General features: G+C 43.2%; 1 protein-coding gene and 1 long non-coding RNA gene across 3 annotated transcripts in view; one reads left to right on the top strand and one right to left on the bottom strand.

Annotated features, from left to right (window-relative positions):
- Positions 1-27789, top strand: part of PCSK5 (proprotein convertase subtilisin/kexin type 5) — a 448720-nt gene that overhangs the window by 376530 nt on the left and 44401 nt on the right. The window contains exons 23-27 of the mRNA XM_075828207.1: positions 5025-5222; positions 6228-6296; positions 14243-14285; positions 16440-16582; positions 24158-24367. Coding sequence (XP_075684322.1) covers positions 5025-5222; positions 6228-6296; positions 14243-14285; positions 16440-16582; positions 24158-24367 — 663 coding nt within the window. The remainder of the gene's footprint in view (positions 1-5024; positions 5223-6227; positions 6297-14242; positions 14286-16439; positions 16583-24157; positions 24368-27789) is intronic.
- The window catches only part of LOC142652564 (uncharacterized), a 77070-nt gene continuing 55380 nt past the window's right edge, over positions 6100-27789 (bottom strand). For both annotated transcript variants that reach the window (XR_012847868.1, XR_012847867.1), the window contains exons 4-5: positions 9176-9361; positions 6100-6304 (exon numbers count right to left, since the gene is read on the bottom strand). This is a non-coding gene — a long non-coding RNA (uncharacterized LOC142652564). The remainder of the gene's footprint in view (positions 6305-9175; positions 9362-27789) is intronic.

The following is a 27789-nucleotide window of genomic DNA, read 5'->3' on the forward strand; positions in this document are numbered from 1 at the left end:
AAGGACTGGTTTCCTCCTCATTTAAGACCAATCATGTTGGGTCTAGGATCGCTCACATAACGTTTAGGAGCCTGGCTCGAAAACAAACTACAACCACTTGTAAAGAAAACACCTATCTATATCAAGGATAGTACGGAAGTGCTGAAAATTATGGACAAAATGTCTTGGCAACAGGACAATGCATGGATAACATGCGATATAACTTCACTTTACACCTCATTACTCGCCCTTGAGGAACACCTGAGGAAATATACAGCGTATGATGATGGACTCAAAGAATTCATCCTTATGGTCACTGACTTTTTTCTTAAACATAATTATTTTTAACTTAATGATCATTCATTTCTGCAATGGTTAGGTTGCTCCATGGGAGCCAAATACTCCCCTTTACTAGTCATTATTGATGTACCATGGTGGGAGGAGAAATTTATGTTTACGGAATCTAACCCTTTTGTGTATAGCATCCTCTGGTATGGGCGTTACGTAGACAATATTTTAATCGTCTGGAATGGTCCAATGATGCTCATACCAGAGATTGTCAACTATATTAACAACAATACGGATAATCTACATTTCACATTTGATATTAATCAGATCCTTATTCCATTTTTGGATCTGTTGTTGACAGGGGACATCCAGAAGGACTGTGTGAAATGTTGCCTGTTTAGGAAGCCTGGTGCGGGCAATTCTGTGTTACACGCTTATAGTTCCCTGTTAGGAAACGTCCGTCACTTTAAGGTTGTCATGACTACTAGCCAAGCTTCTGGGTGGACCTGGTTTGAGATGCAGAGCCAATTGACCCCTTGAGAATGCTGACAGCGAAACGCCCGTCGGGGTGTTGTGTGTGGAGATTTTTTTGGTTTTGGCTCACCATGCAACAAACGGGTCGGTACAGGTTTTTGGGTCTTTATGCTGGGTGATTATCTGGGACCTATGTAATTGCATATTGCACTCATACTCATACCTTTTTGATTAACTTTTGTGAAACTTGTTCTTTGGTGTAGTCTATTTCAAATGGCATTCTGCCTTATGGTATTTTTGTACTACTCTAATTAATTCAGTGTATATATAGCATGTTCTTTAGAACTAATTTACCTGAACAGTACTGCATCATACAATGTTTATATGATATCTGCATGTTACTTGTGTAATCTTCATCTAATCTCCATACTACTTTTAATTGATTGTTCATTTATTTTTAAATCTTGATGGCCAATATGTTTTTATGATCATTGTAATAAAATATTTGTATATTTTTTCATGGTACATACATTGTACTTTGTGTTATTTATTCCTTTTTGGAGGTTTTATATGTCCTCACGTATAGTTATAGGTATTAAGTTTCGCGTTTTTGATATGTGCGGACGTTTATTTTGACTTTTGTCTGTGGTCTAAATCAGTATAGGTATTCACAATCTCATTTCTCTGTCTGCAACCTATCAGGGCCAAGAGTGGAGTATTTGAATCTGTCCAGTTTTCTTATTGTTGCTTGTGATTTTCTTGTGTATGCATGTGTCTGATCAAGCTCCTGGTTACACCCTGAATCACCTTGACTATTTGGACTCTTTGAATTGGACTTTGGCTTTGTCTTTGGATTTACCCTCTGCTCGCTGATTTGGACATTCTGCTCTAGGCTGGTTTTGACATCTGCAACTTCTGATATTCTTCTGTTTTACGATTTGGACTTTTAGTATCTCCTGGTTTTCAACTCTGTTTGTTGATTACCCCCACTGGCTTGTCTGGTTATCCGTTCTGGTATTGCATGCATGTGCACCGCCTGTCCAACACCTTATTCTGTAAAAGCAACCTGGGTTCTATGCAGCCAAATCTAACCTGCCTTGCTGCGGGCTCTGGTGAAGACAATAGAGTAGCCTTAGACTCTGCTGACCAGAGTGGTGATGGACTTGAGGTAGCGGATTTACCTGTACGCTAGATCCAGACAGTCTCCAGCTGCCTTTGGGGAATTCCTTGTATAGCAATTCCCTAAACTTGCACTCTGGGGAATTGCTCAAGTAGTGATTCCTTGACATTCCCATCCTAAGTATGTAGTTAAAAACGTATCAATTGTAGAATACATTAGAGCCAGACGGAGTTGCACAAATCATGAATGTTACTTATCGGAATGTGATATTATTGATAATAGGCTGCGGGCATGGGGTTACACAATATCTATGTTAAACAGGGCAAAATCCATTGCAAACTCGAATGCATCATGCACGCGAACGTTGTGCCACTCGGGCCATTTTTTACATCATCCGAGTGGCACCCAATCGTCTTCACAGACCCATTCACTTTAGCGGGTGCATCGGGTCCGTGAAAAATGATCCGAGTCACTGAACCCAGGAAACATAGGACACATTCTGTTTTTCTTCGGATCACTGACGGGACTCGGCCGGCGCACACGGTCGTGTGCATGAGGTGTAAGAGTAGACAACAGTATTTGTGTTCCCTGGGACCTATCTCTTATAGGTCAGAGAACACAAATTTTGAATATTCAACACAATACAGTGTCAACTATAACCAAATAATAGGAATTGTTAAAAAATATTTACCAGTTGTGTATAAGGACAACTCCTCTACAGGATGTAGATTTGTGGCTAGGAATTCAATTTCAGTGGGAAAATATACTATCTCCAAGTGATTTCTCAAAAAAACAGACAAAAAATAATTCATCGTGGCTAACAATAAAGGGATCGTATAAATGTGCTGGCTCGCGATGTGGGCTATGTCCTTTTATGTGTAATATATCTACATTTCATTCGTACATTCCTAACCAACAATTCAATATAGGTACCTTCATGAATTGTAATACAACTCATGTGGTATACACAATACAATGTAGTGCCTGTAAATTAGAATATATAGGATGTACTACTAGAACCTTTAAAAAATGCATGGGCGAACATATGTCACATATACATAACCTCAAAAAACTAAACATCTCTGGAGCTTCTAAGCATTTTACAGTCGCCAACTGGGGGATGCAACACACCTACAAGCCTTTGCTTTAGAAAATGTGTGTAAACTAAACAGAGGTGGGGATTGGCGAAAACTGCTATTGAATAGAGAAGCGTTGTGAATCCTTAAGATGGACACATGTTTTCCAAAAGGATTTAACTATATGACGGACCTAATGTATATATTTTAGCATTGAAGCGATCCAACCTAATAATACTTTGGGCCGCTGTTCCTAGCCCTTGTCGAATAGTATCCACTCTACACGTGACATGCATTAATCTTTTTATGGTTCACATCTATTATGTAATGTTATGATAACCTCAAAATTATTATTGTTCCTTACTGGCTATTCTTATTGAATTAGTATATCTGCCTCAGTAGGAACTTTTGCAACCAAAGTGTTAACTTGCCCTGACAAGTCACGTGTTATTGAGCAACTGATTTAAAATCGGACACACATTATTGGAAGAGTAGCTATGAGTAAGAACCTGATGGTTCGAAACGCGTAAGCGTTCTACTCTGGGAATTGTATTTGTTGTTCTTTTAATCGGACACAATAAAGCAGTATTGATTTTATTTGGATCGTGTGCCGATCCACTCCTTGCTATCGAGAAGCAAGAAAAGTTCCCCGTCATGTTCCTTAAAATAATCTATGGCTATATGACCCTTGTGGCATGGTGCATTGTCCTGTGGAAAGTGTCATTCTACATAGGGTAAACAGCTGCCATGAAGGGATGAACTTGGTCAGCCACAATGCTGAGGTAAGCTCTACTGTTCAAAAGTCCATCCACAGGTATCAGAGGACCCAGGGTGCGCCAATAAAACATTCCCCACATCATTACTTCACCTCCACCAGCTTGAACTGCTGACAAATGACAAAAAGGTTCAATGTTTTTTGCTACTTGCGCCAAATTCTGACCCTTCCATTAGCATGGTGTAACAGAAATCCAATTTTTGAGCTGCAATTTGCTTGACTGTGCATCACCTGTTAGTCAGAACAATTCTTGACATCCTTGCCCTGTTTGTCGATGAGTTGTTTATGTCCACAGGATCCCCTTACGCTGGATGTTTTCCTTCGATCACACCATTCTAGGAATATTCTCGACACCGTTGCACGAGAAAACAACACAAGGTTGGCAGTTTTTGAAATAGTGGCCCCAGCTAGTCTAGCACCGATGACCATGCCTCGTTTGAAGTTTCTCAGTTCACTCGATGTACCTATTTTAATGTGGATTCCCAATTAAACTGATCCTCGTAAAACTTGCTCACTTGATTTTATGCTAAACTCCGGGGTCACGTGTGTAATTTCCATACAGGGAAGCTCCAATCGTGAATTGGCAGGGGTCTCTAATATAGGGGTCATTCCATGTACATAGCAATGACCCCCAATAAGTTTTACAGCAGCAGGAGAGCCACAGTTTGGGGATCACTGCTAAATAATAATGTTGTAGATTTATGGAGACTGCATATATTATATGAGAATGTTTTGGAAAACCAGAAGTTGCTAAGCATGCTATGTGGAACAAAAAGAGGACTAGTATTAGGTACATAGTACAGTGGATCCCTACACATTACATTTTAAGGCTGGGTTCACATTTTAGAATAGGACTATAAAACATGAACAACATGCATTCTACAGTGCAGGTCATGAGATACTTACAGATGTAGCCATCTTTATCTTGAATTTTAACGCATTAAATAGAGAGTGTGAAAAAACTTGAATTGACTTTTTCAATGGCTTTTGTTGTGTGATATAACGCTGCAGCAGTTATCAGAGTCAAGATAAACTTGGCTACATCATGTATGAAGTGCTCTGGCTGAGTGCTTCTTGCAGGACTCTCAGATAGGTAAGTGTCATGTTTGTCTTGTCTTTACTTGTACAGCAGATATTTGATGATGATGACGATGATAATAATGAAGATACATAAACTTTATGGCTTAACAGTGTGATACCAAAGCTATGATATATATCAGTTATTCCCAAATATATTCAATATGAATAAAATAACATTTTCCTTGGTCCTAAAATAATGCCAGACTTTTTGTCATTCATTTTCTTTGAAAAGATAAAACTGGAAGAACACGCTATCTGTATGAAGGGGAATGCAGAGAAAGCTGCCCAGAGGCGTATTACACTGAAGACAACAGATGTGTGCCGTGCCCTGAAAACTGTCAATTCTGCAGAAGCAGCAAGCAATGTGTAAAATGTCTGGAAGGGTACTTTTCTGTGAATGGTGTCTGCCAGGAGCTGAAATGTCCCGAAGGTTTGTAATCGGGTTTGAGCCCGTACAACTGTTTTTAGTTTTAGGCTATTTTCAGACGTAATGGAGGCGTTTTACTCCTCGAATTACATCTGAAAAACCGGCTCCAATACGTCGGCAAACATTTACCCATTACTTTCAATGGGCTTTACGATGTACTGTGCCGACGACCTGTCATTTTACGCATCGCTGCCAAAAGACGGAGCGTAAAATTACAGCCTCGTCAAAAGAAGTGCAGGACACTTCTTGGGACGTAATTAGAGCCGTGTTTCAATGAAGAACAGCTCCAAATTATGTCCGTAAAAGACGTCCCGCAAAACGCGAGTACATGCAATTACGTCTGAAATTCATGAGCTGTTTTCTCCTGAAAACAGCTCCGTAATTTCAGACGTAATTGCAGTTATCGTGTGCACATACCCTTACTCAATATTTCCAGCTGTCTGGTGATAAAACGAAACTGTTTTCTTCTTTGAGAACTCACCTTATATTCTAGTTACAACATTTCTACAACATTTCTAACATTTACATGGCTTTCAATGTAGCCAATCTAATAGTTTATATGTTTTTTGTCTAGTCATATGATTCCCTACAGGTTATACTACACTACTACACTATAGACATGCAGAGTACAAATCCAACTAAACACACGAGTTTAAATAGACTTTAGATATCTTTTCTGGACATGATAGAACTAGTAGTCAGTAACAGCTCGATCCTGTGTTTCAGAGACATGCAAGACCCGCTGTCACTGAACCCGTCAGTCCCGCTGACCTGACAGATAGAGGTTTCAGCGCTAGATACAGCTGCTCTGTATACAGGATACAAAGCAGCTATATCTCAAAAATAATAAAAAGTATTTAGAAAGTTGCACAAAACACACTGATAGACATTTTTATAAAAACAACCACATAACACAATTTCAAAGGTGTACATAGCCTGATCCTATGTTACAATATGCCCTGACCTGATTTTATCTTACAATATACGCTGAACGTTTTGTCTATGCAGGAGAAGTTGAAGATCCAGACAGTGAAGAATGTGTGTCTTGTGCAGAAGGATGCAAAGAATGCTCTGCAGGTAGGTACCTATAAAAAATGAAGCAATAATATTATGTATCATATAGACATTAGCATTGGTTATACTCTAAAGACAAATTTTGAAAGCGGATAACAAGTCAAAGTAAAAAATTTACATTTCGTCAATGTTACAACATTCCACCAAATGTAGCTGGCTCTGGAAAGCGTATTTTATTTACAGAGCTATGTATTGATTATATTTCATAACTCCCCGGGTGTTTCAGTAGATAACGCAGGGTGACTCAGGAGAGATCTCTCCAGCCTGATTCACCTTCATTTCAGCTTACAAACTGCACTCCTGGCTCCACTCTTGCTGTAACTCACAGCTCTTCTATGTGCAGGCTGGAAGTAGCCTGTCTAGAAAATAGTTATGTTTACTAGACAGTTTTTGCATGGGAGAACAGGATTGATGGACCTAGCTTTATTGCTTACCATCAAAGAACATTACTCCTTAAAGTTGAGAAATCACCTGCAAAAATGTCATTGGTTGTTCTCTTATATCATATTTAGGCATTCTTAAAGCTGGCCTGACACGATAGATCCAGAGCTATCTGGCTGTGACTTATTCCTATCTCCTTGTTGAAAAAAATACGGAGGTCAGAGAAGATAGCTGTCAGCCAAATGAGTGATTGGTTGACAATTATCTAATGTTTATGTCCAATTTTGGTGTTATCCGGGCCACTATTACAGCTCCCATAGATGTTGTTATCTAACTTTCCCCCAGTCCATAATGGCAAATATGCCTAGTTATGCAATAATATATTTTTCTCTCCAATTTTGCTGCATGATTAGTAAGATCTGCAATTCAGGTCTCTATAAAATCTGGAATCGCTTGCTTATTGCTTAATTTTTCTTGTCCTATGTATGATCAGAGAACTAGATGTGTGGCAGACTAGGACCACTCAACACCACAACACCAGTACTGATCTATAATGCTGGAGATGTAGGAAATTTAAACAGATCATCCCAGACTGGTGGCAAAAAACTTGTCAACCTATTGCTCAATGCTAGTACTACATCATAATAATAATAATAATAATAACCCCTTAATGACCGCCGATTAGTCTTTTCACGGCGGTCATTAATGGGCTTTATTCTACAGCGCCGCTATTCCACGGCGCTGCTGTACAATAAAGTAAACAGAGCAGGGTTGCCGTGAAATCTCCCAGAGGCAGCTGAGGGCTGGGGGCGTCCCTGCTCTGCCGGGTGAGATCGATATTAGTATCGATCTCACCTGTTTAACCCCTCAGATGCGGTGCTCAATAGCGTGCACCGCATCTGAGTGGTTTTGGAGAGAGGGAGGGAGCTCCCTCTCATCCCACCGACACCCGGCGATAAAATCGCCGAGTGTCTGTGTCTTCTATGGCAGCCGGGGGTCTAATAAAGGCCCCCAGGTCTGCCTGGAGCGAATGCCTGCTAGATCATGCCGCAGGCATGACCTAGCAGATGCCTGTCCGTTTTAAACGGACAGGCAGTAATACACTGCAATACAAAAGTATTGCAGTGTATTATAATAGCGATCGGAGGATAGTGAAGTCCCCTAGTGGGACTAGTATAAAAGTAAAAAAAGTTTAATAAAGTTAATTTAAAAAAAAGTGAAAAATAAAAAAATGAAAAACCAACTTTTTCCCCTTACAAAATGCTTTACTATTAAAAAAACTACAATAAAGCAAAAAAGTTACACATATTTGGTATCGCTGCGTCCGTAACGACCCCGACTATAAAGCTGTTACATTATTTAACCCGCACTGTGAATGCCGTAAAAAATAAAATAAAAAAACAATGGAAAAATTGCTGTTTTCTGTTAATCCTGACTTTAAAAAAATGTGATAAAAAGTGATCAAAAAGTCACATCTACTCTCAAATGGTACCAATAAAAACTGCAAGTCGTCCCGCAAAAAACAAGACCTTATACAGCTATGCCGACGCAAAAATAAAAAAGTTATAGCTCTTCGAATGTGACAATGGAAAAATGTAAAAAATGGCTTGGACATTAGGGCCCAGAATGCAAGCAGGGGGAAGGGGTTATTAATAATAATAATAATAATAACAATGACAAACACTTAAATGTGGGTAAACTGGGGGTCGGCCACAGCTTTAATGAGACATATGTAGTACCTTGCCCAAATATCTTGTAGACAAACTTATCACCACGAATGCCTGTGCCATTGCAGTCGCGGTGGGCATGTGTTTGTTGATTCGACAATTGACAAGTGCGATTCACTTCGACAACTTTCAAAAGGGGGATAGGATCCTGCCATATGCCACAGGAGCTGGGTGTAAGCCTACAACGAGCTCCGATCCCCCATCCCCGAAAACAGGAAAAGAGCCCTTTTGATGGCATGCTGCAAGCCGGACAGGAAGATGTCCAGACCTATGTTGTTCAAATGGACCCTGTCGTGCAGCATAAGGCTACAATTGTCTACCTAAACATGCGCCTAGCTCTCTCAATAGCAGCATGGTTCCTAGCACTGCTCCAAAGACCCCTGAAGACTACTTCCAAGCAAACAATAACCAACAGGAAAGAAAATATAAAAACTATATAAATCAAAACATTCTACTAATATATGTTCGGCAAGCTGAACCCAACCCATGTCGTTACCACCGGCATGTATAACTAAATTGGCCGGTGCATGGGTCACTTTGCTAACTTCTACCACTTTTGGGAGGACTGGCAAATAATGAAGACCCCTAACCCCTATCCGTTAGAGATCAGCGTTGTTGAATACTAAATTGACACCACCTGGGTGGACTGAATCACGTTAAGCCGCCAAATACATGTATGAATGACCTATCAGCCAAACCTTAGGCCTGGGCAGACCTGAACAAACAAGAAGACCGTATGTGACAAGAGAGGGGGGGGGGAATCCTCCAGCTCACCGTTTGTAGACTTTGCCATGATGAAGGACACTGCACGTGTCTGAAACGCGTAGGTGAAATATAATTGCGATACACCCTTCAGCACTTTGAATTTATAGTTTTAACTCGATTTTCAATAAAATTGGAACTTTGATTCCTTTTATTTACGCACAAGCGCTGGATCATAGTCTCTTCCTTTTCTCAGACCTGAAGAACAAAAGAAAAAAACACATAAGAAAACTGTGGAGTAGAAAACTTCTGCAAGTCAGTAAAATCGGCCTAATATAACGGTGAAAACTGTCAGATTTCTTGACATCAATTTCTGACATACCAGCCGCATCCGCTACCGTCACAACCCATATGCGACATGAATGCGTAACAAGTTCAGTAGGCGACAGCCCTGCTCCTGCCAGACACTACATCTCCGCTACTATTAGCAGATGGATCCCATGCCTAAGAAGAAGACAACTAACTGTTTGAAGGATGAACAGCTGTAGTCACGGGAAGCGGGCGTGAAGGCTGCAGAGCAGCACACATAGCTACTGTGGGAGGAACCACCGAGGCATCCTAAATGGTGCGACGTTCAGACCTGGATATCCGCCTTCTTCCTTATGGCGTCTATTGTTACGACTGTAGCCACTGTTTACTAAACAAGATGATGAATGGGACTTCAAACTCTTTCTGCAGGAGCTTCAGGAACGTCTCCTTTAACCTCTCTTGCTAGGGGAATGTCGGCGAGACTGATGGCATCCTCTGGAGCGAGACTCCCTGTGAGAGCCAATACAGCAGCTTTGCCTATAATCTCCGGAGTCATCTGACCTATAATCGGTAGACTGCAATCCACTATGTTGCGAGGATCCACCTTCACAGGACATGCTGCGCCCCACGAAATCTCGTGCCAACGGGTGGCTCAAGGAGTGCCTGAGAAGTTCCAGGAAAATTTTTTTTAAAAACTCCTCATCACTGTTACATTGTTCAATAACACGTGTGGCTGTCCCTGATTGCTCACCCATCTGTTTTTTTATTTACTGTACTGGTCCTCTCTGTTTGAGGACAATATATTTGACCATTGCATTCCCCCTGTCTGGGATGTCTTTGTAGCAAATTGTGCTACTTCTTTTATGCCAAAAATTCACCAAAGTTCCTTTGAAACAAAATTTTTAAATAACAGTAGGCCTACTTGTGAGTAGGGGCTGGACAATTGAAACATCACATGCTGGCATATTATGTGGATGAATAACTTGTGGGGAGAGGGGCAGTCATCTTCCCCCCAAACCACCCTTCTAATCTACCAGGTAACTTAAGGGACGGCATGACTGCAGATTCATTCTTAGAACTATTAACCTGTCCAGTCTCATTGATGGCAGTGGGAACGAGTGCATGGCTTATCAAGACCGCGCCAACGAGAGAGGGGGGGACTCAGCCTTTTCAACGAGACGATCGAGCGGCAGCAGAATTTGCCATAAGCGGTGGCACAGGAGTACCTACAAGCATAGAAGAGAGCAGTGCAATCTCTCTGCACTTTTTCCTGTAAAAGGGCCATCAAGGCTTGGTCAGCTATTGGTTTTTCTCTGGGGTCTGAAGTTCTCAGCTTGATGGGTAGGCGCCAAAGAGAAAGAGGCTGCCACCAGGCACCTATATAAAGCAGCAAGGGATCAACCCTTAGAGACCCCTTGACCAATAGGGCAGAGGGCCACCAATAACCACCCCCCTTCTTAAAGGCACAGGCCCCCGAGGCCAAAGGATACCTGGTTTATTCAACCTTGTAGCCTAGCAGTTTAAACTTTTCAGCAGCTGGGCTGAAGAATGGCTGCATTGGGCTATTTAAAGGGAGTCTGCCAGCAGTTTCCACCCTCCAAAATTGCTGACACCGCTAGTTAGGTATAGTGAAAAGCTGTGGAAAAATACCTATGTCGACGATCTTAGTTCTTGCATAACTGTAAAAATGTAGTTTTATTCTCCCACGTGCCATATGCAAATTAGCTTGTAAGTTTCGCCGAATTGGGAAATGATTTGTATTATGAGCTCTAACCCCTTACTATTCCCTCCTCTATGTAGTTGACTGACGGCTCTACTTCTGCGTCGTACGCCAGTCCACTTCAGAGGGTAGAAGATGGGGAGGGGTTAGAGCTCATTACGTAGGTGAATAAAACAACTTTTTTACAGTCATGTAAGACCATAGACATAGGTATGTTTCCACAATACCTAATTATAGCGATTTGGGGGGATGAAAACTGCTGACATACTTCTTTTACCAGATTATAGCATATGGAGCTCCTACAAATTATGTATGGAATAATCCTATAAAAATCGGCATATACTCAAAAAACTAAATGCAGGAATTATCCCTTAAATATCAGTCTTGTGTCTCTTACATTTACATCTGACCTACCAGTAACCTGTAAAATTGATTTTTCCATTTGCCCTTCTAACCCGATATTTGCTTTCTATATTTCTCAGTGATATCTTTTTTGTGATAGCCTCCTTGAAACATTATGTCGAGTAAGGCTACTTATTATCCAACTGTACCACTATGAAAATGTTATACTGTATGTGCTTTATATGCCTGCCATGCTTTGCTCTTTCCCCATAGGGGGACACTGTACAGATTTTTTTGTAACACTTCTCTGCTCTGTACTGTGTAAATCTTTGTGATTTAATAAATGGATATGTTTAATAATGAAAAGGCATTTTTCTATCATTATGATTAGAGATGAGCGAACCGGGACAACCGAACCCAGTTTCGGTCCGAACATCGGGAAAAGTTCGGTTCGCAGTGAATCCGAACTTCACCGGGTTCGGTCGAACATGTTTTGACCGAACTCAGTCAAAAATATTATACAAATCGGCAGCCACTTGTCTCTATTAATCACTGATAGAGAAAAGAGGCTGCTGATTAAAAATAAAATAAAAAGCATTTCATACGTACCCGGTCATTGTCTTGGTGACGAGTCCCTCTTCTTCCTCCAGTCCGACCTTCTTTCCTGACGCGGCAGCCTGTGATTGGCTGCAGAGGCCGCTGCAGCCAGTGGTTGGCTGCAGAGGCCGCGGCAGCCTGTGATTGGCTGCAGCGGTCACATGGGCTGTAACGTCATCCAGGAATGTCAGGCCAGATGTCGAGAGGGACGCGTCACCAAGGCAACGGCCGGGAGACCGGACTGGAGGAAGCAGAAAGTTCTCGGTAAGTATGAACGTCTTTTTTTTTTTTGCAGGTTGATGTATATTCTGATCGGAATTCACTGTCCAGGGTGCTGAAACAGTTACTGCCGATCAGTTAACTCTTTCAGCACCCTGGACAGTGACTATTTACCGACGTCGCCTAGCAACGCTGCCGTAATGACGGGTGCACACATGTAGCCACCCGTCATTACGGGGCTTCATGCACACGACCGTAAAAACACCCGTTATTACGGGTCGTAATTACGACCCGCAATAGCGGGCCCATAGACTTCTGTTAGCCACGGGTGCCTTCCCGTTTTCTCACGGGAAGGTGCCCGTGCCGTTAAAAAGATAGAACATGTTCTATTTTTGTATTTTACGGGCCGTGCTCCTATACTTTATAATGGGAGCACGGCTGGGAAAAACGACCGGCTGCCTGTGGCCGGCCGTGCCCGGCTGGGCTCATCTCCTGAAATACTCTGTGCTGCTTTAAACTCTGTGGACAGGTCAGGATCCTGTTTCTTTTAAATGCTGCTGGGGAACCCGCTCGATCCACTATATAAGGCTGCGCTACAGTGCTTGGGAATAAGTGACTGGGGCAGAAGAGGATGGAGGCGCAGCCTTATATAGTGGATCGAGCGGGTTCCCCAGCAGCATTTAAAAGAAACAGGATCCTGACCTGTCCACAGAGTTTAAGGCAGCACAGAGTATTTCAGGAGATGAGCGTGCGGATCTTGTGCGGGGTGGTGACTTGCCAACCATGTGTTATTGAGGACAGGAGTGGAGGAGAGGTAACAGACTGAGAGCTACGTAATGGTAAGAGCAGAGTTCACAGCAGCACAGAATATTTCAGGAGAGGAGCGTGTGATTGGCTGCAGAGGCCGCTGCAGCCTGTGATTGGCTGCAGAGGCCGCGGCAGCCTGTGATTGGCTGCAGAGGCCGCGGCAGCCTGTGATTGGCTGCAGAGGCCGCGGCAGCCTGTGATTGGCTGCAGAGGCGGTCACGTGACGTGCGTGACCGCCACTACAGCCTGTGATTGGCTGCAGCGAGCGGCGACATGGATGAAACGTCATCGCTGGAGGCCGGACAGGAGGAATGTAAGTATGAACGTATTTATTATTTTTTTTTTATTACATTAAAATTGTATTTTCCGCGCGCCGAGCATGGAATTGTCAAGGTTGCTGAAAGACTTAGTGCAGCCCATTAACTCTTTCAGCACCCTGGACAGTACCATGCTCGGCGCACGTAAACTACAGGTTCGGTCAGAACTAGTTCGGTCCGAATCGAACTTTTTCGTGAAATTCGGCGAACCAGCCGAACCGAACTTTTCATAAGTTCGCTCATCTCTAATTATGATCTTAGTCGCTTTCAGCTCCTTAATTTGCTTGATCTGAAGCATTGGTCTAATGAAGACCCTTCTGACAGAATGACACTTGCAGCCTGGGCTCCTTATTTGAAGTGTTGTACACGTCTGGTATTTTCGGACTGAATAAGTTGAATACAGATAAAGTCTGTGTCGGCCTGTTTACTACCTTTCTTCACCTTTCTGCATTATTCCCATATAATTGAAACCAAGGCATTTATAGATAGGTCTTTGACCATAACAATTATGGGTAAATCATTTTCATTTGGTCCATGTCTTCGAGACCTCAGCTGAGAGTAGATAGACTGTTCTATGTTCATTTATTTTACACATTATGCACTGGGCATTGGCCTTCACCTTTCCTACATATCCAATTTATGTCTTTTTTTTTTTTTTACTACACTGAATACTAGAATGGAATAATAATGCACGGTCATTAATCTCAATTCATAATCTGGATTTAAAAGGTTTTTACCTGGCAAGTTACAGAATATTCTCCACATTAGCTGCAGTTAGACAAGTAACAAATCTTCGTAGATATTGTAATTTATCTCTTTTTATTCTAGATGATCCTGACCTGTGTTCTTCCTGTTTTGCCAGTTATTATATGTAAGTTTACCCTTTAATTAATAATGTGCGCATATTTTTATTTACAGGAAGCAGTGAAGATAATTTCAGAAATGTAAAGAAAAAACTGTATGCATTATTGAAGAATTGTTGAATCAGGGCAGCATATAAAAAGAACACTAGCCCATGCTGTGGGCATGTTTGCATTAAAGGGGTTCTCCAGGACATCGATATTAATGGCCTATTCTTAGGATAAGTCATCAATATCAGATTGGTGGCGGTCCGACTCCTGGAACCCCCACTAATCAGCTGATTGAAGGGGTCACGGCGCTCTGGTGAGCACCTTGCCCCTCTATTGTTTACCATACACAGCTCTGTACATTTGGTAATCACTTAGTAATGTAAACATATTATAGAGGGGAGCACTAAAACATTAGGTGGCGCTTTAAAAAAATTAAATTAGTGTCAATTCCCAAAAAATTTAGAATTAGGGGTTTTATTTAACCTCTTAACGCCGAAGGACGTATATATCCGTCCTCTGCAGCTGCTAGTTCGCGCAGGAGGACGGATATATCCGTCCTGTGATGGCGCGGGTACTGCCAGTGTACACACGCGATCAGCGGCAGGAGCACGGCTGTTATACTCAGCCTGGCTTCTGCTGCAACTGCCGGAATCGAAGCGCGCTCCGATTCCGGCAGTTTAACCCATTAAATGCCGCTGTCAATAGTGACAGCGGCATCTAATGTGTTTGACAGAGGGAGGGAGCTCCCTCTGTCACCCCATCGGCGCCCCCATAAAAATCGCGGGTCGCCGTCGGGTTTCCATGGCAGCGGGGGTCTAACAAAGACCCCCAGGTCTGCCTTCAGCATCTGCCTGTTAGGCGATGTCGGAGGCATGACCTAACAGATTGCCTGTCAGTTTTACACTGACAGGCAATAATGCATTGATATACTAAGTATACCAAATCATTATATATGCGATCAACAGATCGCATAGTGAAGTCCCCTGGTGGGACTAAAAAAAAAAATGGCAATCAGTTAAATAAAGTTGGTGAAAAAAATAATAATTATTACAGTGAAAATCAAATAAAACTACTTTTTTTGCCCAAAAAGTGGTTTTATTTAGTAAAAGTGTTAAAACAAATCACACATACACATATATGGTATCCCCGCGATCGTAACAACTTGACCAATAAAATGAACACATTAATTAAACTGCCGGATGAACGGCGTCCAAAAAAAACGCAAAAAACAACGGCAAAATTAGCTCTTTTCTCCCATTCCCCCCATAAAAAATGTAATAAAAATTAATCTATAAGTCCTATGTACCCCAAAATAGTACTAATGAAAACTACACAATGTCCCGCAAAAATCAAGCCCCCATACGGCCACATTGACGGAAAAATGAAAACGTTACGGCTTTTGGAATGCGGCGATGCAAAAACAAGTAATTTTTTTCTAAAAGGCTTTTTATTGTGCAAACGTAGAAAAAACATATAAAACCTTTACATATTTGGTATCCCCGTAATCGTGCCGACCCATAGAATAAAGTGAACATGTTATTTACGCTGCATAGTAAACGGCGTAAATTTGTAACGTGAAAATTAATGCTGCAACAGCTGCTTATTTTCAATACTCTCCTAAAATAAAGTTAATAAAAGTTAATCGATATATTATAAGCATCTAAAAATGGTAGAATTACAAAATACAACTCGTCCCGCAAAAAACAAGCCCTTATACGGCTATGTCGACGGAATAAAAAAAAAGTTACGACTCTTGGAATGCGACCGTGAAAAAACAAAAAATAATCCTTGGTCATCAACGTGCAAAATGGCCCGGTCATTAAGGGGTTAACTAAACAATATTATTTGTTGGATAACTTCTAGTTTCATGTAGATAACTGTTAAAAGTGGTGATCCCTCAAATAAATAAACTCTAATTTTATGTAGATAAAGCTTAATTCCTGTTTAATAAAATGTTATGCAGTTTTCTAATATATTAGGGGAGATTTATCCAAACCGGTGCAAAGGACAGGTGAAACAGTTGTCTTTAAGCACTTGGTATCATTGTCACGTTGCTGAAAAAAGTGTTGGAAATAGAATAAGTCAAGTGTCACTTCCTAAATGTTTTTTAACCTCACTTTTGTCGTATTGTTGAACTAGTCTTTCATGGATAACCCCAAAATGTTTCTGTGCAGTTTCGAGAATTTCTGCTACGCGGCCTGTCCAGATAACACATACAGCAGAGACGCAGTAATGAGCTGCTATCCATGTGAACCTTCATGTCTCAGTTGTACTGAAGATGAGTGCGTATATTGTGAGGAAGGCTTCTATCTCAAAGGTAACTTCAGCACCATCACCACAACATGACACCTGGTTGTAAGCAATCACTGACATTATATGAATCACTGCTGGTGTCATATCATAAGACAGTATTCTACATTATGTCTGTTGTCTGATCATGAGATAGTTCTTCATGATTACACAGTATGTTGAAGCTTATGTTGTACTATATCTTCTATACGAATAAGTAATATTTATTTATCATTGCTTACATAGCGCCAACATTTCCACAGCGATGTACAGAGATTGTCACCATGCACCTCAGTCTCTCTCTCCAATGGGGCTCACAATCTAACATCCTTTTCTCAGACACACACACGCCAATATCATAGGAAGTCATTAAATCTATTTGTTTGGTTTCTTCTCACAAACTCCGAAAACAGAGTATAAAGAGGAAACCCACACAAACACACGGATAACATATAAACTCCATGTAGATGTTGTCCTCAGTTGCATTAAAACCCAGAACCCCAGTGCAGCAAGGCAACAATGCCAACCTCTGAGCCACCGTGCTGCCCAAAGACTGTTGCCCAATCATGATACAATCAAAAATTATGCCCTCTTAACCCCTTTCCGCTGCAGCCAGCTTTAGTTTTTCACTCTCCCCCGTCCAAGTGTCATAACTATTTTTCTGTCTGTACAGCCGTATGATGGCTTGTTTTTTGCGGGACAAGTTGTATTTTTTAATGGCACCATTTAATGTACCTTTAAATTTAAAAATAAAAAATTTGTGTGTGAGGGGAATGGAGAAAACACCACCGTCTGGTGTTAACTTTATTCTGTGGGTTAGTATGATTACAGCGATACCAAATTTATTTTGTTTTATTTATGTCTTACTACTTTTACAAAATAAAAGCACTTGGTTAATAGAAACTTGTTTTGTGTCGCCATATTCTAAAAGTCATAACTTTTTTAATTTTTTTGTCAATGGAGCTGTGTGAGGGCTTGTTTTTGTGGGACGAGCTGTAGTTTTTATTGGTACCCTTTTGGGGTACATAGGACTTTTTGATTGATTTTTATTGAATTTTTATTTTTTTTAAATAATATTATACGCTAATAGTTTAAATCGTTACAGACGCAGCAATACCAATTATATTTTGTAACAAATTGGACGTTTTTTTTTCCCACTTTTAATGTATATATAGTGGAACTACTGTCCCATACTGAAAACATGATTACAGTACGGGACAGTTGTCCTGCAGAGAGGCAGGGACTCCTAGCATCGTACATAACTATGATGATAGGAGCCCGGCTCCCTGCACTGAGTTCGGTCCGGGACTTCCGGCCGAAAATACGTCCGTCCATTACGGACGTTAATGTGCTCGTGTGAACCCAGCCTTATATACACACACTCCTCAACATTGAAATTACAACACCAAGAAGGGCAAGCCTTAAGGTTATGCATATCAAGGAAGTAGCAGATTTCACTAAGATCTGCAAATGATTAAATTTTCAAGCACCTAGCTCCAATCTGTGGCATGTGGGGGGCATAAAAGCCGGATTGACAGAACAGTTTTTTAGCCACATGAAACCTAAAAAATTGGATCAAGTGTTGTGGGATGATTGTGCGATGCCTCCTGTTCGTTGACGTACCAGTTATCGCCACTTGACGCAAACTAAGAGGAACAGAAACCTTGAACTGGTTTATCACTGCAGCAGATCGCTATGCACCTAGGCCGAGATGTCAGCACTGTTCAACGTTGCGTGTCCCAGAGGTTGGGAGAACAACAATGAATGAGAATGACAGTAAGAGGTGGTCAGAGGCGAACCTCTGCACGGACCGATCATCTGATTGGAAGAATGGCGCGTAGTGAGCCATTCTTTACTGCAAGTGAAGTCGGACGTTACCTCCCAAGCCTAGGGCGGAAACCAGTGTCGACACAAACCATCGGAAGGCATTTGCACAAAATTGGGCTACAAGCAAGACGTACAGCTACAGGTGTTCCATTGACCACACGCCACCGCTCTCAAAGGTTATCATGGTGCACAGCAAGACGGCAATTGAGGCTGGACTGGAGGTCTATCCCCTTCAGTGAGGTGTCCCGATTTTGTCTCGGATGCAATTATAGAGATTGGTCTGGAGACCACATGGGCAATGCCATGAAGAGGACTTCAGAAGGGAACGTCACACCAATCCTACTCCCGGAATTATGGTGGGGGTGGCATAATGTATGATAGCCGGAACCTTCTAGTCTTGATTTTAGGTACACTAACAGCTCGGCATTACATTGATTTGGCGTCCAAAGTGTCCCAGAAGCTGTTTTACAACAAGACAACTGACACTGTGGGTGTGTGGACCCACTAGGCTGCACCGCCGTAGCGGGGAGGCAGCTGGCCAAAGAACAGAGCACCCATGCAATACAAAGTCCCGCACTAGGGTACCTGAATAGTCCAGACAGTGGCCGAGGCGTTAGCATGGATGGAGGTGGGTGGGTGCAGCAGGTTACGCCAGACGTGGCGGATGACAGCAGGTTGTGCCAGGCGTGGCGGATAACACTGGACGTGGCAGAAGACACTGGACGTGGCAGAGGCATTAGGACACGACTCAAACACTAACAGGCTCAGGAACAAGGACACAGCACAGGAAACAGGATACAGGTAACAGGGCACGGGAAACAACGGGAACAGGATAACACTAAGGGACCATTTGCAAGACTGACATGGTAATACTAACAACGCTCAGGCATTTGAGCAAAGGGGCAGGGCCCTTCTTATAGTCCAGGAAATCATGGGCTAGTTGATGATGATTTCCCATGTGCGCGCGCTGGCCCTTTAAGGATGGGCACGAGCGTGCGCGCGCACCCTACGGGACACAGCGGACCGGAGTGGAAGCGAGTGCTGGCGTCTCCTGGGAAGGAGATGCGAGCCAGCGCTCACAGATCCATGGCTGCGGCTTGAGGACGTGGCCATTCCAGAACAGACTTTACTTTCTCAGGATCCATCTTGAGACCTTGATACGAGATGATGTAGCCCAGGAAGGGCAGAGAATTATTTTCAAAGACGCACTTCTCCAGCTTGGCATATAAATCATTCTCCCTTAATTGCAGTAGAACCTGACGGACATGCCTCTGATGAGTCGTCGGATCTGGGGAGAAAATCAAAATATCATCGAGATAGACTACAACACAGACATAGAGGAGATCTCGGAAAGATATCATTGACGAATTCCTGGAAGAGCGTTACACAGTCTGAAGGACATCACCAGGTATTCGTAGTGCCCGTCTCAGGTGTTGAACCCCATCTTCCACTCGTCCCCTTGACGGATTCGGATTAAATTATAAGCCCCACGCAAGTCTAATTTTAAAAAAATCCTGGCTCCTCGTATACAGTCAAACAATTTGGATATAAGTGGAAACGGGTATTTGTTCTTGACCGTGATCTGGTTGAGGCCACGGTAGTCAATGCAGGGTCAAAGAGATCCGTCTTTCTTTTTAATGAAGAAGAACCCGGCCCCGGCCGCTGAGGAAGACTTTCATATGAAACCCCTCTCCAAATTCTCATTGATATAGGCCGACATGGATAGAGTCTCTGGCAAGGAGAGAGTATATACCCGTCGACGGGGAAGAGAAGCATTTGGAACCAGTTCAATGGGGCTGTCATAAGTCCGATGTGGAGGCAGCGTCTCAGCCTCCCTCTTGCTGAAGACATCCGCAAACTGAGAAAAATGAGGGGGTAATCCTGCCAATGAATGAGGCAGAGGAGGCTGGACAGGATGGCTCTGCAAGAGACAGCGACTGAGGCATTTGGAACCCCATTGGAGAACCTCTGTGGAATTCCAGTTCAGGACTGGGGCATGTAGTCGATGCCAAGGCAGGCCCAGAAGAACAGGATTGATGGCTTTGGGCAAAACAAGAAACAAAATTAGTTCCGAATGAAGGGCTCCAACTTGGAGCTTCAGCGGCTTGGTCTTAGATACAATCGGATCGGGCAGAGGCAGTCCATTCACCGAGGCAACAGCTAAAGATGTCTCCAGGGGAACTGTGGGCAACTGGAGATGATCCACTAGATCCCTTTGGATGAAGATTGCCGCGGACCCGAAGTGCAGATAGGCAGAAACCCGATGCGTCTTCTCGCCAGATATTATGGTCACAGGAATGGTCAGCTTGGAATTTAATTCTTTATTTGGTACCGTTCTGCCTAGGGTTGTCTCTCCAACCACTCCTAGGCACTGGGGTCTCTCTGGCCTCTGGGGACACAAACGCACAACATGGCCTCCGAGGCCGCAATTCAGACAAAGTCCTGAAGTACGTCTGCATTGTCTCTCCTGGGTAGACAATTTGGCTCAGTCCATCTGCATAGGCTCCTCTGGTGGGACGACTGAAGAGGACAGTAGGGATTGCTGGAAAATAGAAGCCAGCCTAGGAAATCCTCTCTCCCGGAGAACCTCTTGGGAACGCTCCAGGATCCTCATGTCAACCCGGGTGGCTAGTAGGGAGAGATCATCCAGAGTAGGTGGCAGATCACGAGTGGCCAGCTCGCCTTTAATCCCAGAAGACAGTCCCTGCCAGAATGTGGCCACCAAAGCCTCGTTGTTCCAGGTTAGTTCAGCAGTCAGGGTACGGAACTAGATGGCATACTCGCCCAAGGAGAGGTCTCCGTGGTGTGGGGTCAGCAGGGATGCAGCAGCAGAAGAAACTCTCCCAGGTTCTCTGGTCTCTGATGTTCCCACAGAGGATTTGCCCATGTCAGGGCTTTGCCAGTAAGGTGAGAGATTATGAAGGCGATCCTGGCGTCATCAGAAGAGAAGGCACTGGCATGTGGTCTGAAGTGGATCTGGCACTGATTCAGAAATCCCCTGCAGGCCCTCGTGTCTCAGTCATAGCGAGGAGGTAGTGGCAGGAAGCATAGGGGATCGGCACTGGTACAGACAGGAGGTGTAGCAGGAGGAACAGCAGGAATAGGTGCGGTGATGACTATGGCTTGAGCAACCAGCCGATGTGCAATGGCGTTCACCGACAGGAGTTGGTCTTGCATTTCTGCCAGCATGGCTTGTGTCGTCAAGGTCTCAGGTTGATCAGCGGGGTCCATGGCCTGAGTGTACTGTCACGGTCTGTGGGTATGTGGACCCACTAGGCCGCACCGCCGTAGCGGGGAGGCATTTGGCCAAGCACGTGGCGGATGACAACAGGTTGAGCCAGACGTGACGATAATACTGGACGTGGCAGATGATACTATAGACGTGGCAGAAGAAACTGGAGGTGGCATAAGACACTGGATTTGGCAGAGACAATAGGACACGACTCCAACACTAACAGGCTCAGGAACAAGGACACAGCACGGGATACAGGATACAAGTAACAGTGCACGGGAAACAACTGGAACAGGATAACACTAAGGGACCATTTGCAAGACTTCATGGAAATACTAACAACGCTCAGGAAATTAGTAAAGGGGCAGGGCCCTTCTTATAGTCCAGGAAATCACGGGCAGTTGATGATGATGATTTCCCATAGGCGCACTCTGGCCCTTTAAGGCCAGGCACGAGCGTGCGTGCGCACCCTTCAGGACACAGTGGACCGGAGCGGAAGTGAGTGCTGGCGTCTCCTGGGAAGGAGATGCGAGCCAGCGCTCACAGATCCATGGCTGCGGCCGCCGAGGGGTGAATAAACCCGACGGTCCGCGACCATGGACGCTACGACAACAACATGGCACATGTTGCTTGTGCCACTGTGAGCAGCCTGCGTAGCCTAAGGGTATGTTCACATGGCCTATTTTCGGGCATTTTTCGGGCCGTAAACGACCGAAAAACGGCCGAAAAATCTGAAGCAGAACGCCTCCAAACAACTGCCCATTGATTTCAATGGGAAAATGGCGTTGTGTTCCGACAGAGCGTTTTTTGCGGCTTTTTTTACGCGTTAAAAAACGGCCGCAAAAAAGATGTGCAGGACACTTCTTGGGACGTTTTTGGAGCCGTTTTCCATAGACTCTATTGAAAAAAGCTCCAAAAACGGCCGTAAAAAAACGCTGCAAAAAACGCTGCGTTTTTGGAGCTTTTTTCAATAGAGTCTATGGAAAACGGCTCCAAAAACGTCCCAAGAAGTGTCCTGCACTTCTTTTTTGCGGCCATTTTTTTACGTGTAAAAAAAGCATCGAAAAACGCTCTGTCGGAACAGAACACATTTTTCCTATTAAAATCAATGGGTAGATGTTTGGAGGCGTTCTGCTTCCAATTTTTCAGCTGTTTTTCGGGCGCTTACGGCCCAAAAAACGCCCAAAAATAGGTTGTGTGAACATACCCTAAAGGTGCTACCATGTCCTGCAGCATCTTTGATATCTGAAGCGATAAAAATATACACAGCGCCAACTGGTGCAAGATGAACCATAAAAGCTAGTACTGGCAGGTACAGCTTAATGTAAAAGGTAATAACAGCAGAAATACATATATACCTACATGTGTATCTCTGTATGTATTTTCTTATGTACCCAATGTTTTTACAATTTTGCCAATTAACCTAATGACGTCTGTCACACCTATTTTTATTTACCTGCTTGATTGCTATGTGTTTTGGCGGTTTTTTTAACCCCTCCCCTACCCCCTTTGTGTATTTAAACTGTATGTCTTGCTGTTCTATTATACCTATTTCTCGGCCTGACGAAGACGCATGTCCTGCGTTGAAACGCGTTGCCCATCCTATGTTGCTCAAATAAATCAGCTTACCAGCACTTATCTGCCTTTTCTTCTCATTGAGCAGCACTTTCCAAAAAAATATCCAGTTTTTAAAATATATATATTTTTTGAATTATATAATCCCTGCAGCATCTTTGGATGCGTCTCCCATCCAGCACATCTGGGACATCATTTGTCGGCAATTGTAAAGGGAGCTGCCAGCAGCCAATCTTCATGATTTGCGTGCTCAAGTGTATTCAGCGTGACATAACATTCCTCCGACAACCATTAATTACCTCATTGATAGCATGCCAAGGCGTAGAAGTGCGCGTATATCTGCACGTGGCGCTCGTACTCGATACTGAATAAATCAAGATGTTTGAAATATATATATACATTTTTTTAACATGTCTATCGATCCTGTGATTTCCACAATTCCAAAACTTTTCCTTCTTGATGTTGCAATTTCAATGTTGAGGAGTGTGTATTATTAAAAACTTTTTAAAACATCTTCTAAACCACGAAGGGACTTAACCATACGATCGCTTGTACAATATACTGCAATACTTATGTATTGCAGTGTATTATGCTCTGAGTGTTCTTGTATTATAGGAGGGCTAAGATGGAAGACATGGGGTGACAGAGTGGGCCCTCCTCTGTCTAATGACTTAGATGCTGTGGCGCTAATAACCACAGCATTTAAGTGGCCAAACGACCATGATCAGAGTTATCTTCGATCCCGGCCATTGGAGCAAGGTGTCAGCTGTAAGATACAGTTAACACCTGCTGCCCATTAAATGGGCTTAGGTCCTGAGGCCGCGCCAAAATTCCTCTCTACCGACTATAACATGCAGGTAGGTAAGATGTTCGGAAGGGATAATAATAAATAAGTCTCTGCCTGCTAAACGATGAATTGTATCAATGCTGCTACTGCTACAATTTACTGTATGTTTTTTATCTTCACAGATGGAGTGTGTGTTAGTGACTGTGATCATGGATTCTATGCTGATAATGAGGATAGAGAATGTGATACCTGTTACAGAACATGTGACACATGTACTGGACCAGACTATGATGAATGTACCGCCTGCAAACCAAAATTACAATTTCAGAGTGGAAAATGCATGAATCCATCAGAGCACAACATTGGGAGTTTGCCAGGAACATACTGGAATGGTAAGGCAGGAACATAATGCTTATATTTAAATTATATTCTTTTTCTAACCTGTTGTTCCAGTCATGCAAAAGAAACCACAATCCCCACCACTATCTGTTTAGAAAATGAAGAATTGTCACCTCCTCAGTATTCTAATAATGGGTTACATTGCGCTATGGAGGGTGTTGTCAATATCATAAACAGCAGTTGGATTTCTGCTGTCTATATGTTCCTATCTAGGGGCTTTTTAATAAAACAGGAAACATACAGTAGAAGAACGTATAGAAAATGGACACTAATGGCAGCCATAGCTGTGTAAACTTTGAGTCAGGCCTGGAAAATCTTTGGCAGGTTTAGAATTAGCTCCAAAAGTTAGGAGTCGGCAACTGCACTGTAACTGGGGATGTGCGAGTTTTGCTTTACACGTCATTTGAGGTCCTCCCAATAGTCAGAATAGAGTTACCAATGGTAGTTACAGCAGCGTCCCTACTTCTTTCTAGTGGTAAAAATTGTGTTCCACACTCCCCCACATTTCCCCAGTAGCAAGAGCAGCCCTCCTCCCAGTTCCCTAGTAGTCACAGCAGCGCCCCCAAAACACCTCCAGTAATCACAATAGTCCTATCCCACTTCCTCAGTAGTCACAACAGTCCCCTGACTTGTCCAGTTGTCACAGCAGCCCCCTTACCCCAGTAGTCACAGCAGCCACCACTTCCCCAGCCAGTAGATAAAGTAGCCAAACCTTCATCAGACAGTAATTACAGCACCCCTTTTTCCACAGTAAACATTCAAAACAAGCCGCATCTAGTTATTTTTTCTGCGTTTTAAAATGTATGTAAAAATGTCAGGCATTTCAAGCATTATTATGGCGTACTTTTTTATTTAGTGTAATTTTGTTCATCCGATTCTCCTGGCGTTTTTGAAGTTCTGCAGAAAAACCTATGGAGAAAAAATCCAGAAAGAACGCCATATATAGATCATGTTTTGATAACATGCTCCAAGTATGGCATTTTTGTCTGGCGTTTTTGACCCCAAACATGTAAAAAAGAAATGAAAACACTATGTATGTTCTCATATTCTGCTATAGACTTTTCACTAACATCTGGCCGCAGCATTTTGGAAAAAATAAATACATAAATGCGTCAAAACGCTGTGTGTGAAACTGGTCTAACATTTCAGAGTTTGGTGTGATCAGGATATACGTCATTTAGGGTGCGAAAATTTTGGGTCCACATTACACAAAGTGGCCGTGCTACAGTAGTGTGCTGTGTGTCCGAGAACCGTTTTGCAAAACCATACGGTTACCGGCTGTATGTCTTTTACAGAAGAACAATGAAATCATTTGCTTTACCTGTACAATCTATGCGGCCGAAAACTACATTGCAAAACTGTGCCAATTTGCAGTAAAGCCATGTGCTGCACACTACTGCCGCATGGCCATTGCATATATGGGGACCCTTATGAACCATTTAAGCTGCCCAAACATGGGACTGAGCTGTGGTAGTTGCTGTGTGAATGAGTACCGCACAGCAAAACTGCACCTGTTTTATTGCAAATTGCCATGGTTTTCAACAGCACGGCCTTTACAGGTGAAGCACATGGTTTGAGTGTGCTTCACCTGTTCATGCCGCACAAAACCTGCTTAGTAAAACTGTGGCAATTTGCAATAGAACCACAAGTTGGTTGCATTGTGTACGGTCACTCTTAAGGGTATGTGCACACGATAGCAGGCATTTACGTGTGAAAAGACAGACTGTTTTCAGGAGAAAACAGCTGCCTTGTTTCACACGTAAATGCTCCTCCTCGTATTATGCGAGCCGTCTGTGACGCTCGTAAATCTTGAGCTGCTCTTCATTGAGTTCAATGAAGAACGGCTCAAATTACGTTGCAAAGAAGTGCCCTGCACTTCTTTGCCGAGGCAGTCAATTTACGCGTCGTCGTTTGACAGCTGTCAAACGACGACGAGTAAATGACAGGTCGTCTGCACAGTACGTCGGCAAACCCATTCAAATGAATGGGCAGATGTTTGCCGACGTATTGTAGCCCTATTTTCAGGTGTAAAACGAGGCATAATACGCCTCGTTTACGCCTGAAAATAGGTCGTGTGAACCCAGCCTTATGCATGAACATCCAGATAGTGGCCCATTTATAGCGGAGCAGCAATTCTGCAGACCTTTTCTGTTGTGGATTTCCCAGCAAATCCACGACAAAATCCTCCTATATTAAATTTTTGGTGCAGAGTTCACCCTATGCATTCACACAGGGAGGTTTTGTTTGAGTATCACAAAAAGTGGCTAAAAAACAATGGATGCCCAAAATTGTGCCAAAAACAGCAGGGTTTCGGTAAAACTGCTTGTTTTTTCCAAGATTACACATAAGCCAATAGGGATTTTGGCCAGGATTTATTACACCTTCAAGATATGTTCATAAGCGGCGTTTTCAGGCGTATTTTGGGGCATAAATGCCTCGAAATACGCCTGAAAAAACGGTTGCTAAATGCCTACAAACATCTGCCCATTGAATTCAATGGGAAAAACGGCGTATCGTTCAGACGGGGCGTTGTTTTGTTTTGAGACGTTTTTGGAGCTGTTTTTCATTGTGTCAATAGAAAAACTGCTCCAAAAACTGCGCCACAAAAATACCTAAAAAAAAAAACATTTTCAGCTTCAAAAACGTCCGAAAATCAGAGGCTGTTTTCTCTAAAAACAGCTTTGTAATTTTCAGCCGTTTTTGCTTGAGTGTGTGAACATATACACACAGTAAAATCTGTGGGGACTGTAAAGGATCTGCCAGGCACAACTTCTGTGTATACGCCCATAGGTAATCAGTCTGCACCTGAGTCTATGTCTCTGAGACTGACTCCATCTTCCACCACTCAGGATGGCAGGCTTAGGAGCAGGAGAGCCTATAGCAGCCTGGCCAGACGGAGCTAGCTCCCGCCCTCTGTCTATTTATACCTGCCTTTCCTGTTCCTCCTTTGCTTGTGATTCTTCTCGTGTGGTTTCCTGGCCCAGCTACAGCTTCTACTATTTGATCCTGCTCCATACTGACCCTGGCTTACTGACTACTCTCCTGCTCTGCATTTGGTACTTCGTTCACTCCTGGTTTGACTCGGCTCGTTCACCTCTCTTGTTGCTCACGGTGTTGCCGTGGGCAACTGCCCCATTTCCCTTAGCTTTGTGTACCCTTGTCTGTTTGTCTCGTGCACTTACTGAGCGTAGGGACCGCCGCCCAGTTTTACCCCGTCGCCTAGGGCGGGTCGTTGCAAGTAGGCAGGGACAGAGTGGCTGGTAGATTAGGGCTCACTTGTCCGTTTCCCTACCCCCATCATTACAGGGACATTTTTCTACCGTGTCTAAACTTACCCATAGGTTAATAGTAAAATAATCTTGAATCTTTTTACAAATCAAACCCCAAATGACTACAAGCTTTATGTGTAACACCT

This window comes from Rhinoderma darwinii, chromosome 1 (assembly GCF_050947455.1).
Source record: "Rhinoderma darwinii isolate aRhiDar2 chromosome 1, aRhiDar2.hap1, whole genome shotgun sequence".
In the NCBI taxonomy this organism is placed as follows: Eukaryota; Metazoa; Chordata; class Amphibia; order Anura; family Rhinodermatidae; genus Rhinoderma; species Rhinoderma darwinii.